Source organism: Myotis nattereri (genome assembly GCF_964212035.1).
Source record: "Myotis nattereri genome assembly, chromosome: 1".
Lineage (NCBI taxonomy): Eukaryota > Metazoa > Chordata > Mammalia > Chiroptera > Vespertilionidae > Myotis > Myotis nattereri.
The window spans coordinates 2,733,391-2,744,876 of NC_138075.1; the positions used below are offsets into that span (position 1 = coordinate 2,733,391).

The window sequence follows — 11,486 nt, forward strand, 5'->3', positions numbered from 1 at the left end:
TAGACCCGTTGCCACGTCCGCAGTCATGAGCACTTACCGTTTCCTCCTACGGTTTTGTGGGTCGGCCTGTGCTCAGCGCATGGGTCCCCTGACGTTCGCTTGCAGGCGCGTGAGGCAGAGGTCAGCTCCTTCCTGTGGGGGCCCCGCACTGTGTGGAGAAGCGGCTGTTCTTCCCGGTTGAGTGGTGGGGGTGCCTTCGGCACTGACACTGGCTGCAGGTGTGTGTCTCTTGGGCTCTCGGGGCTCCTCCTGTCTTGATGTCAGCACCCCCCGTTTTGATGAGTTGCTTTTGAAATAATAAGTTTGGGGAGTGGGAGTTCTCCAGCTTTTCTCACTCAATATGGTTTTGGCTATTCTGGGCCCTCACAGTTGCATAGGAACTTGGATTGGCTTTTCCATTTCGGGGGGGGTGGGCGGGACAGTGGAATCGCAGTCAGATTGAGCTGAATCTGTAGGTCACTCGAGGGAGTTGCTGTGTCAACAACATGTGGTCTCCGGCCGCGGCCACGGGAGGCCCTCTCATCACCGGCCTGTCTCGCAGCCGCATTTCCTGGTTTCCGGGACCAGCCCTCTGGCCTTGGTGAAGTGACTCCGAGCTGTTTGTTCTGTCGGACGCTGTTGTCAATGGATTGTTTCCTGAATTCCCGTTTCAGGCTGTCGCGTTGGTGTAGGACACGGGAGCTCTTGGTGTGCGGTCGTGTTTTCTGTGCGCAGACTCGTGCCACCTGGGAGCAGGCGGCGTGGCCTCTTCCTTTCCCACTTGGCGCCTTTTCTCTCGCCTCGGTGCACTGGCTGGCGCCTGCGTGCGTTGCAGCGGCCGGGGAAGCGGGCAGCCTGTTCACCTCCGGTGCAGGGCTGGCTGTGGGGTTCATGGTCGCCCTTCGCCCTGTGGGGAAAGGCCTCTCCTCTCTTCCTGGAGCATGCAGCACGAGAGTGTCGTGTCTGGGATTGGCGACCATGGCGTCCGTGTCTCACTGTGCGGGGCGCCCCCTTTGCCGCCTTAATTACTGTCATTGTGGGGCCCGGCTTGGTTCCTGATCTCATCAGCGTGTGCTCATCACAGGAAAGGAGAGAGCAGGTGCCCCCACAGACACCCCGTCGGGCTGGGCTCCCACTGCGCAGGCCCTGGGCGATGCTTCTCACGTTGTCCCTTTGTGTTAACAGCCGGATTCCGATTCCACCAAACACTCAACTCCTTCCAACAGCTCCAACCCCAGCGGCCCCCCAAGCCCCACCTCCCCCCACAGGAGCCAGCTCCCCCTTGAAGGCCTGGAGCCGCCGGCCTACGACGCCTGAAGCCACCGGCCACCACCTCGTCACCACGGGCCCAGGAGCCACATGGCTCCGATGCCAGTGCCAAGACTGAGCTGACCCCTAGTGTTGTCCACGGAGATGCAGAATGACTTGTAGATGAGACCAGAAAACTCTATTGTAACGTGACCGTTCATGCCACGCTGCTCAGGGCCGTGCACCTGACCCTTCGTCCCCACCAGACGGGTGGGAAGGTGCCGGGCCCGCAAGGCTGCCGCTCAGACCCCGCAGCCCTGGCGCTCTGCTTGGGAGGCAGGCAGCTCGGCCCGACCGCCTGCTCCTCCCCAGCGCCGTCCTGGAGCTGGAGAAGGTAGGAAGCCATGTCATCCAGCGTCTAGTCCTGAGGACAGGAGCACGGAAGCTGGCCAGGCCTTCCGTTCACTAGCCGTTGCATCGTCTGCTGCAGAAGTCTTGCTGCTGACCTTGGACCATGGACACAGGCCTGTGAGGGACACCGCCCAGCCTGGTCCCCTGTGTGTGAGTCCCTTCCCGGTCACAACCACAAGTCACCAGTACCTACTACTGTGAAGTCGGCTGTGCTGTTATCCACTCTTCCCAGCTCCCGCCTCCATGGAGCAGGTGTCCTGGTGCAGCCAGGCCCCGCCCACCCGCCCGGACTCCCCACGGAGCCGGGTTAGCACCTGTGGGGCCCTTAGACGCCCTCTGCACATCGTCCTCCCCGGCCTTTTTTCACGCTCACCTCCCCGTGTCGCGTGCGTAGCCAGGTCTGTGGCCGTCCCGGGAGAGGTCGAGTCCCTGGCCAGTGCACAGCGCGTCTCAGCCAGGACGCTGCTCCCCGCTGCCCGGCAGCTCCTGGGATGCTGTTGACGGCGAGCACTTCCTGAGGCGGCACAGTGCGCGGCTCCAGCGGGCCCGTGGGCACCAACCCAGCAGCTGCCCGCCACCCACCCCTGGGCCTCTGCTGGGGCTGGCACCTGCTGGGGGTTCTGGTTTTTACTTTTTTAATGTAAGTCGGAGTCTTTGTAATTATTGAATCACCGTGAGAACATTTTGAACAATTTACCTGTCAATAAAGCAGAAGACAGCAGTTGTAAAGTTCCCACCGTTTGTCTGAGTGTCCAGGCGCCCCCGGCAGTGCCGGTGCTGGGAAAGCGCCCTCTGCCATTCCCGTGCCGTGGGGCAGGACTGGCCGGAAGGGACCTCGCCTGCCAGGCGGTCGGGGACCTCTTGGGGGAAGCGGCGCCAGGCAGGTGGCTCCCGGCCCAGAACAGCAGAGAATCCTGTCCACCCGCAGGCGCTGGCCCCTCGATGCTGGGGGACAGGCTGGGGTGGTGACCACATCGACTCTGGCCCAAGAGGGTCTGTTTCCCTCAGGGCAGGGCGCGCCTGGTGGGTTGGGGGGTGTGCCCTGCAGAGCCCCCGGGAGTTCGGTGACGGGGCAGTGACCGGATCTGCCAGAGGCAGCGCCAAGCCAGCCAGTGCCCAGCCTAGAGATGGCTAGAGCTCCCATCTTGTCCCCCAGCGAGGCCAGCGCCTCCAGGCGTGTCACTTAGCACTGAGGCCCTACGCACTGGGGGGCTCCCACTGGGGGGGCTCCATGGCCACAGTGGGGAAGGAATTGCAGAAGTTGTAGGAGCTCTGGCTGCAGAGTTCTGCCCCAGGGGGTTCACACCCTGTCAGCTCCCACTGTCTGGGCCAGTCCCATGGCCCTGCCCTCCCAGGGAGCAGACTGCAGTCCCCCCAGCCCGAAGCAAGCAGCTGGGGAAGGGAGCCCTGCCAGGAGGGCTAGAGTTAGGGGTGTTAGGGTTGGATCCGCGTTAGGATTAGGGTTATGGTTGGACCTGTTTTAGGGTTTGCATTAGGGTTGGACCTGCACTAGGATTAGGGTTATGGTTAGGGTTGGACCTGTGTTAGGGTTTACATTAGGGTTAGCTCTGGGTTTGGGTTAGGGTTAGGGATATGGTTAGGATTGGACCTGGGTTAGGGTTAGGGATACGGTTAGAGTTGAACCTGTGTTAGGGTTGGGGTTGGACCTGGATTAGGGTTGGGAATAGGGTTAGGATTTGACCTGGGTTAGGATTAGGATTAGGGCTATGGTTAGGAATAGGGTTAGGATTTGACCTGGGTTAGGGTTAGGATTAGGGTTAGGGTTGGCCCTGGGTTAGGGTTAGGAATAGAGTTAGGATTTGGCCTGGGTTAGGATTAGGGCTAGGGTTAGGGTTGGCCCTGGGTTAGGGGTAGCTTTAGGGTTGTACCCTGGTTAGGGTTAGGGTTAGGGATAAGGTTAGGATTGGACCTAGGTTAGGGTTAGGGTTAGAATTAGGGTTAGGGTTGGACCTGGGTTAGGATGAGAGTTAGGGTGTAGATCCTGGCCCCTGGTGTGATGTCGCCACAGGAGGTCAGGGTGGTGTGTGTGGATCCAGGTGCTAGACCACTTGTGGTGCAAGTTCACACACAGGCAGCCGAGTGGTTTTCTTCTGCGACCGGGGTGTGTGTGTGTGTGTTTGGGGGGATGTCCCCAGAACCGCCCTCAGAATGGGGAGGGCAAGGCCTGGCTGCGACAGACACAGCTCCCCCCCACAGCTGCCCCTGCCCCCTGTTCCTGCACAGCCACTGGAAGGGACACGGGGGTCTCGGGTGCCCTGCCCCTCCCGGGTCCTCGGCATCAGGGCAAACCCGCCTCCTCCTGGGCGCCATCAGCCGACAGGCAGCCTCGGGCCTGCAGGCCGTTCACTGCCCTTGGCGGTGGCCAGGCGGCCCGTGGCCAGCGCTGAGGACCCTCCTTGCGTCCTGGCGGCACCACGGAGGGCGCCCGCGGCCCTCCCAGCTCCCAGCAGCCCGGGGACGCAGCGGTGTATCCACGGAAGCGGGCGCAGGAAACCCCTTTATTGGCGGCGCCCCAGGGGGCTGGCAAGAGGCGAGCACCCCGAGGCTGTGACCCGCATGGGCCATGGGCGAGGCGGGGCGAGGGCAGGTCAGGCCGCCCGGCCCCTCAGGCGTCCGTCTCGGTCGCACTGAACAGCGGGTTGACGAAGTAGCTCTGGCTGGTGCTCTCGGCGGCCGTGGGTGCAGGTGCCGGGGGCTGCGGGGGCGCAGTCAGGCCGTCGGGCGTGGAGCCGGCCACGGGGAGGCCCACCCCCAGCCCCCGGCCACGCACCTGCTGCACGGAGCCTGCCACGTCGAACACCGGGTTGTGGAAGCCCAAGGGCGTCTCCTCGCGCCTCCTCCACCTACAGGTGGGAACCCCTTGAGCCCCGCGAACCTGAACCCCCTCCCCCTCCCGGCTATCCCCCCACCCCCCCGGCGCGCACCCGAGCCCTCCGCCCCCGCCCCGCGCACCCGAGCCCTCCGCCCCCGCCCCGCGTACTCGAGCCCTCCGCCCCGCCCCGCGCACCCGAGCCCTCCGCCCCCGCCCCGCGCACCCGAGCCCTCCGCCCCCGCCCCGCGTACTCGAGCCCTCCGCCCCGCCCCGCGCACCCGAGCCCCCGCCCCGCCCCGCGTACCTGAGCTTCCCCGCGCGGTGCAGCAACAGCGCCCCTGCCGGCAGCACCAATAGCAACAGGAACAGCGCAGCTGCTAAGCCGCTCGCGAGCCCCACGCGCAACCCCGGTCGGTGCAAACCGTCCCCGACGGGCGCGCCCGACTCCCGGAAGGTCGCTGACAAGATCCCGAGGGCCTCCCCTGCCACGGAGAGCCGGGCTCAGTCTCTCCCGGGCGGGCGGGCACGGGGACGGAGCTGGGCCGGGCCGCGCTTACCGTGCTCCGCGACGTCCGCCAGGAGGGCCCGGGCCAGCCGCCCCGCGCCGCCCGTCTCGGGCCCGGGCTCCGCCAGCACCACCTGGATCTCCGTGTCGGCCTCGCCCGGGGCCTCGCGGGGCTGGGGCGGGCGTGGCACCTTGGACACGGCCACCTGCAGCGCCTGGTACTGGGGCTGGGGAGGGCACAGGGTTGGCCCGGGAACTGCGCCCCTGGGACCTGCGGGGACGCGGGGGGGGGGGCGGGAGGACGGGGGGGGGGAATGGTGCCCGGGGGTGCGAAGCGTGGGCGCGCCCATGAGGAGGTGGAGCGGGCTCCAGGGTCCCCGACAGGGGAGGTGCCAGGCGGGGCAGGAGCGCCATTACCAAGGTCAGGAAGTCGCTCAGCAGCCGCGCCCGGTACCGCGCCAGGTCAAAGGCAGGGCCGTGGGTCAGCGACACGATGGCTCCTGCAACAGGGGAGCAGGGGTCGGCGCGGCGCCCGGGACCCACGGGGTGGCCCAGCCGCCCAGCGCGCAGGGGCCGAGCAGGGGCGCTCACCGCAGAGGGCGCAGCATTGCCCCTCGGGCCGGAGCGCGTCGCGGCAGGCGGCCGGCGGACAGTGGCCGCCCGAGGGCCGGAGCAGGGCCGCGCAGACCCAGGGCTGCACCTGCAGGCGGGAAGCCGGCTCAGCGCGCAGGGCGAGGCGCGGGGCAGCCCTGTCCCAGCGCCAGCCTCCCCCCGCGCGGAGCCCTCGCCGCCGTGGGCGCCCTCACCTCGGCGTTGCCGCAGACGCAGCCCGACGGGGCGGCGCAGGTCTCGGGGCGCACGCTCAGCGCGCCCGGCCCGTGAAAGCGCAGGCGGCCGGCGCGGGACGCCAGAAAGCCAGCCAGGTCCTCGTCGCTTGTGAACTTCTGCGGGGCCAGGTCACAGCGGAGTCACAGGCCGAGGAAGCGACAGCGGCTGAGCGCTCGGGACGCGTGTCCAGACCGCGGGGGTGGGGGCGCCGGGGGAGGAGCCCGAGTCCCGCCCCGCACGGCCCCTCACCTGGCCCAGAGCCCAGACGCTGCCCACACGCAGGGCGCGGGCGCCCGGGCCGAGGCCCACCCGGAAGGAGGAGTCCGGCGGGAAGACCACGTCATCGTGGCGGCAGGGCACGCGCTCGACGTCCAGTGAGAAGAGGCCGCGCGCCGCGTCCCCCGAGCGCCACAGGCGCGGGTCGTGCCACGAGAAGCGGTCGGGGTCGAGGAAGCGCGCGGGGGCGCCTGCACCAGGGGACACGTGTCCCAAAGGTCCGCGGGGGACGCGCCCTCCGCGCAGACCCCGCCCCAGTCAGGCCACGCCCCCACCGGGACGACCCATCTGACAACGCCCTCTGATCAAGCCCCGCCCCCAGACACGCCCCAACCAGGCCACGCCCCCAATTGGGACGCCCCCTCGGGACAACGCCCTCTGCCTGGCCCCTCCCCCAGATGCCGCTGCAGCCGGGGCCTCACCGGGGCCGCAGTCCGGGTTGACGCTGGTGTCCGCGGCACTGAATCCTGCCCCCGCGGCCAGGACGAACTCCCCGTCCAGGGGCAGGAGCTGCAAGAAGCGCCGCTGAGGAAGGACACGTGGCGGCCCAGGCTCCAGAGGACCCTCGTGGGCGCCCACCCCGCACCGTGTCCCAGGCCGAGGAGCGGGCCGGCGAGGCAGGCCTGGGGGCTCCCCGCCCTGGCCGAGTCGCAGACCCCGAGGGGCAGGGCCGCGGGCCCAGGAGCCCAGCTACCCTGAGACCTGGGAGCACGGAGTGTTTGGGGTGACATTAGCCAGGGCCACTGCCTCACCCGTCACCCCTGAGGAACTGCACAAGCCAAGGGCTCGTGGGTTCCAAGCACCCACGTGCTGGGAAGTCTAAAGGCCCCCCTGGACGCTGTGAGGGAGGGAAGGGGTGCCAGGGGCGGCCTTGGAGTCCCCTCTGGCTCCACTGTGGCAGCCCGTTCACCGGAACATTCACCTACAGCCCAGGCCTCAGGTGTCGGAGGAAATGCCGCTGCGGGAAGGCCAGGAGCCAAAGGACCGACCGGCCCCTCCCTCTCCCTTCCGAGCCCCAGGATCCTGCCCCTCCTCCTGTTGACCCTCCTGGGGGTTGGGCTGCGGCCCAGGGCCCAGCCTCCGGCCCCCACTTGCTGGGCAGGCCTGCTCTTCAGCTGTTCCCAGGCACCCACTGGGAAGCTGACACCCCGAGGGGCGCGAATGTGAGGTCCCAGGCCAACTACCTCCACTCCTGAGGGTGCAGCAAGCCAACCCCGCCCACAGCCCAGGGGGAGCCTGGAGCAGGCCGGCTTGGCAGCCTCCGGCCTCCAGGGCAGGGGCCACTCACTTTTGTAAAGAACCAAAGGGAAAGTATAAACTGTGGAAAACATGATACTTGAAAGGAAGAGCGCAACAGGTGAGAGAAACATGAGTCTCCATGCAGCTGGAGAACAAACACCAGGCAACCTGAGCCTGATGCCAAGGAACTTTCCAGAAGGCAGCAGTGAAGGCCTGAGAGAGAACCCGCCCCCCCAATCAGGACAAGCTCCCACTCAGGGATAACGCTGGGCCTCCAGGCTCTTCCCATGGACTCCCCTTCACCTTCCAGGAGAGATGGGAGGGTCCAGATTGAAGTGTCAAATTCAGATCCAAGGGGTGGGGGAGGAGAGAGAATGTTTGAAGAAACAGCAAAGGTGACTTGCAGATTTGAAGAAAGAAACCAGATGGAAAGGCCTCATGGACAGCCTACAGGACCTAAGGAAAGTCACACCCAGACACGGGGCAGCAGGCTGGGCCCAAAGACACAGGACATCCTAGAAGCTTCAGAGAGAAAGACCAGGTCACAGGGAAAGAAAAAAATTCAGAAATCAGTTTCTCAGCAACAACAATGGATTCAAAAAGCCAATCGAATAATATTTCATATATACTAGAGGCCCGATGCATGAAATTCGTGCAAGCGTAGGCCTCCCTTCCCCCAGCTGCCAGCACCGGCTTCTCTCTGGCATCGGGACCCAGGCTTCCCTTGCAGCCCCAGCTTCGTCCAGAAGGTCATTGGTCTAATTAGCATATTATGCTTTTATTATTATAGACTAGAGGCCCAGTGCATGAAATTCATGCACTGGGGTGGGGGGTCCCTCAGCCCAGCCTGCCTCCTCTCACAGTCCAGGAGCCCACAGGGGATGTCCTACTGACGGCTTAGGCCCACTCCCCATGGGGAGCGGCCCTAAGCTGCAGTCTGGCCATGGAGGCTCAGAGCAGGAGCAGTGTGTGTGTGTGTTTTCGCTGGGGACCTGCCCCCAGGCACGCCACAGAGGCTTGGAGCAGGCGCTCCCCTGTGTTGATCGTTCAGGCTCCGGGCCGCACCCGGCTCCTCCTCCTGAGCTGGTCGTGACCATTACAGAGTCCTGACCTCATTTGCATATTACTTCTTTAGCTAGATAGATAGATAGATAGATAGATAGATAGATAGATGATAGATAGATAGATAGATAGATAGATAGGAAAAGAACTTTTCATCTAGAATTTTATATCCAGACAAACTCCCATTCAAATGCTAGAGCATAAAAAAGTGCCCTCAGGCCTAAAAGACATCAGAAGGTTGCAACACGGGGACCTGTCCTGACGACAGGCTGGGGAAGGAGAGTGGGAGGGGCCCAGGGCTGAAGAGATGGGAAGTGGGGGTGAGATACATTGGTAATGCGTATCATTATCTTTTTAAGTTTTTTAAAAGCTGGGACTGAAATGTGATGGGGAAGGGGGAGGCCGAAGGAGTGGCATGCACTGCAGAGCTCACGTGGCAAGGGAAGAAACGGATAGTGAAAAGCTTGAGAAATCAAAGGACCACAAACTTAACATGAAGTCTATCCATTTCTAGAAACGTTTAAAACATCAAAATTGACACAACAACCAACAGAGAATCTGAACAGGCTAGCAAGGATGAAAGATATTAAAATGTTGGCCACAGACCTCCTATTTTCAAAATACCAGTCCACACGTTTTTACAGGCAAAGTATACCAAACTCTCAGTGATTCCTTCTTACAGAAATGGTTATGGGAAACAGAAAGGAGGACTGGGAACTGCCCAGTCCATTTTATGAGGCCGGGGTGATCTCAGTTCCCAAACCAGAAGAAGGACATTCCAAGATAAGAAAAAGTGCAGGCCCATTTACTCACAACGGACATGCAGACGTCCTAAATAAAGTACTAGTTCACTAACAGCAACAGTGTGTTTTGAAAATACATGGTGTTCAGCCCAGCCCGTGTTGCTCAGTGGTTGAGCATCAACTCATGCACCAAGACGTCCCCGGCTCCATCACCGGTTCGATTCCCCAGTCAGGGCATGTGCCCAGGTTGCGGGCTAGACCCTCAGTAGGGTCACGGCGTCACTGGCGCGGCTGGGTGTGCAGGAGACAGCTAATGGATGTGGATGTTGATCTCTCTTTGATGTTTCTCTCTCTCCCTTACCCTTCCTCTCTCTCTAAAAATCATTAAAAACATTAAAAAATACAAATACATGGTGTTCAAAGTGTTCATGCCCCAGGAACGCGGGAAGGCAGCCTGGGACCTCGCGCTGGTGGGTGTGTATGCTGGTGCCCCAGCAGGTGGCAGTGAGAGCCTTGTGCTGGGCGAGTCAGTCTGGGCGCGTTTGAAGAGGTGGCACTTGCGCCCAGCGGGAGGACAGTCTTGCAAGGGCGGCTCAGCCTCAGAAGACCTCACCAACAGGCCAGATAACGGAGGGGAGAGAAGTCACATCTCATCGACGCAGGAGAAACCCGAAAAAGCCAACAACCTGCTTGTGATTGCTACACACTGCTAGCAAACTCGCTCTGGCCGCAGCGCATTGGTGAGAGCGTCACCCCGCAGGCCAAGGCTGTGGCTTGGTCCCGGTCAGGGCACACACAAGCAGCCACCAATGAAGGCGGGACAGCAAATCCATGTTTCTCGCTCTCAAATCAGCTTTAATTTTTCAAACTGCTAGCAAACTAGCAGTGGGACAGAATTTCTACAACTGGATAGTTTTTGTACCAAACCCGACAGCAGACTGGGCAAAGGGTAGAAACGGGAGGGGCAAGGGGCCCAGGAGGAAAAAAGTCACAGGGAGAGGCTTCCAACCTGAGGAACACACATTAAACCCGGTGTGTGTGTGGGGGGGGAGGGGAGGGCTGAGCGCTGTGGAGGGCCGTCCAGCCAGGGTGGGAGGTCCCTCCACCTCCCACGGGGACTCCTGGGCCATCGCCCCTGTCCCTTAGCCCCTGACTGTTCCCACCCCCCAAGGCCGATGAGGCTGCAAGGATCCCTGTCTCAGCCCCGCCCCCATGCCCTAGCCCCGCCCCCACACCCCAGCCCCGCCCCCATGTCCTAGCCCCGCCCCCACACCCCAGCCCCGCCCCCATGTCCTAGCTCCGCTCCCACGTCTCAGCCCCGCCCCCATGTCCTAGCTCCGCCCCCACGTCTCAGCCCCGCCCCCCTCACCATGTCCGAGACGCTGTGACCTCCTCGCACCAGGACTGACACCATCTGCGGGAAGAAGGAGAAGCGGCCTCAGCGGCGGGCCCACTGGGCCGACACCCCCCGGACCACGCGGGACCCAAGGTCCGAGCCTCCTCCCGGTTGGGCCCAGGCACCTTGTCCGCCGGGAACTCCACGGCGGCGCCTGCGCAGGGGGTCCGGTTCTGGCTCCAGTTGTCCGCATTGTCGAAGTCGGTGTTGGGGACCCAGATTTTGTAGGCGGCCCTGGTCAGCGCTGGGGAGGCGGAGGCTGAGTGCTCCCCGCGCCGCTGGCCTGCGGGGCCCCCCCAGACTTCCCGTCCGGGGATGCGGGGGGGACGACCTCCCTGGTGAGGCGCGGCGGCGACACGGGGCCCACAGCCTGGCACCGAGGGGGCCCCGCGGGAACCCGCCCCGCCCTGAGGAGCTCCTATTGGCTCTGCAGAGCCCGCTCAACCGTGCCCTCCTCCAGGACGCCCGCCCCCGTTTGGCCGGAGCCGGAGCAGAGGACCCGGCGGGGGGGACCGGGACACCGAGGGCCGGCGGAGGAGAAGGGGCGGCAGGAAGGGCGGGCGGGAGCCGGGACTGAGACGGGGCAGCGGAGCTGCGTGCCTCAGCTCCCGGCGGTGGGCGGGCCCGAAGGGGAGGTCAGCGGCGCCTCGGGAGGAGAAACCGAGGCAGCGGCGGAACCCCGCGGACTCCCGTGCGCGGCCACCGCTTTCCGCGGGGATGAGGGCGGCGCCAGGGCGGGCGGGTGGGTCTGGCCGGGCTCCTCGTCCCCCCGCCACCTGCGGGGCCGGCTGCTGGGACGGAGCCGCCCGCCCCCGGGACCCGGGCCCTCGGGCCGGGAGCCGCGCGGCCCCAGCGCGCCCGCTTACCGCAGAGCTGCAGCCCCAGCAGCAGCCGGCCCAGCGCGCCCCTCGCGCCCATCGCGCCCCTCGCGCCCGCTCCGCCCGGCGCCCAGGACTTTGCCCGCGG

The 11,486-nt window shown here is 64.4% G+C and overlaps 2 protein-coding genes across 3 annotated transcripts in view; one reads left to right on the forward strand and one right to left on the reverse strand.

The window, feature by feature from the left end:
• CDC42BPB (CDC42 binding protein kinase beta) overlaps positions 1 to 2,370 on the forward strand; it is a gene marked incomplete at its 5' end in the record, with an annotated part of 86,357 nt that extends 83,987 nt beyond the window's left edge. The window contains one exon of the mRNA XM_081086010.1: positions 1,165 to 2,370. Coding sequence (XP_080942136.1) covers positions 1,165 to 1,296 — 132 coding nt within the window. The 3' untranslated portion in view covers positions 1,297 to 2,370. The remainder of the gene's footprint in view (positions 1 to 1,164) is intronic.
• A 1,759-nt stretch (positions 2,371 to 4,129) lies between these two features.
• On the reverse strand, positions 4,130 to 11,486 carry AMN (amnion associated transmembrane protein). Of its 2 annotated transcripts, XM_081107124.1 has the most exons (12): positions 11,387 to 11,478; positions 10,646 to 10,764; positions 10,494 to 10,538; positions 6,503 to 6,590; positions 6,054 to 6,271; positions 5,783 to 5,920; positions 5,568 to 5,676; positions 5,394 to 5,476; positions 5,029 to 5,203; positions 4,776 to 4,953; positions 4,430 to 4,502; positions 4,130 to 4,354 (listed from the first exon to the last, which is right to left on the reverse strand). In XM_081107124.1, exons 1-12 carry the CDS (start codon positions 11,436 to 11,438, stop codon positions 4,265 to 4,267), a joined length of 1,368 nt encoding a protein of 455 aa, XP_080963250.1. In that variant the 5' UTR covers positions 11,439 to 11,478; the 3' UTR covers positions 4,130 to 4,264. The 2 variants fall into 2 exon arrangements, with proteins under 2 accessions (XP_080963250.1, XP_080963249.1); XM_081107123.1 differs by having other exon boundaries at positions 4,145 to 4,502; positions 11,387 to 11,486.

Coding starts and splice junctions, on each gene's coding strand:
- AMN (XM_081107123.1), bottom strand. CDS start 11,438: ATGGGCGCGAGGGGCGCGCTGGGCCGGCTGCTGCTGGGGCTGCAGCTC. Junction 5,921..6,053: donor GCGTCTGGGCTCTGGGCCAG/GTGAGGGGCCGT, acceptor CTGGCCCCGCAG/AAGTTCACAAGCGACGAGGA. Junction 5,477..5,567: donor GCAATGCTGCGCCCTCTGCG/GTGAGCGCCCCT, acceptor CCCCTGTTGCAG/GAGCCATCGTGTCGCTGACC.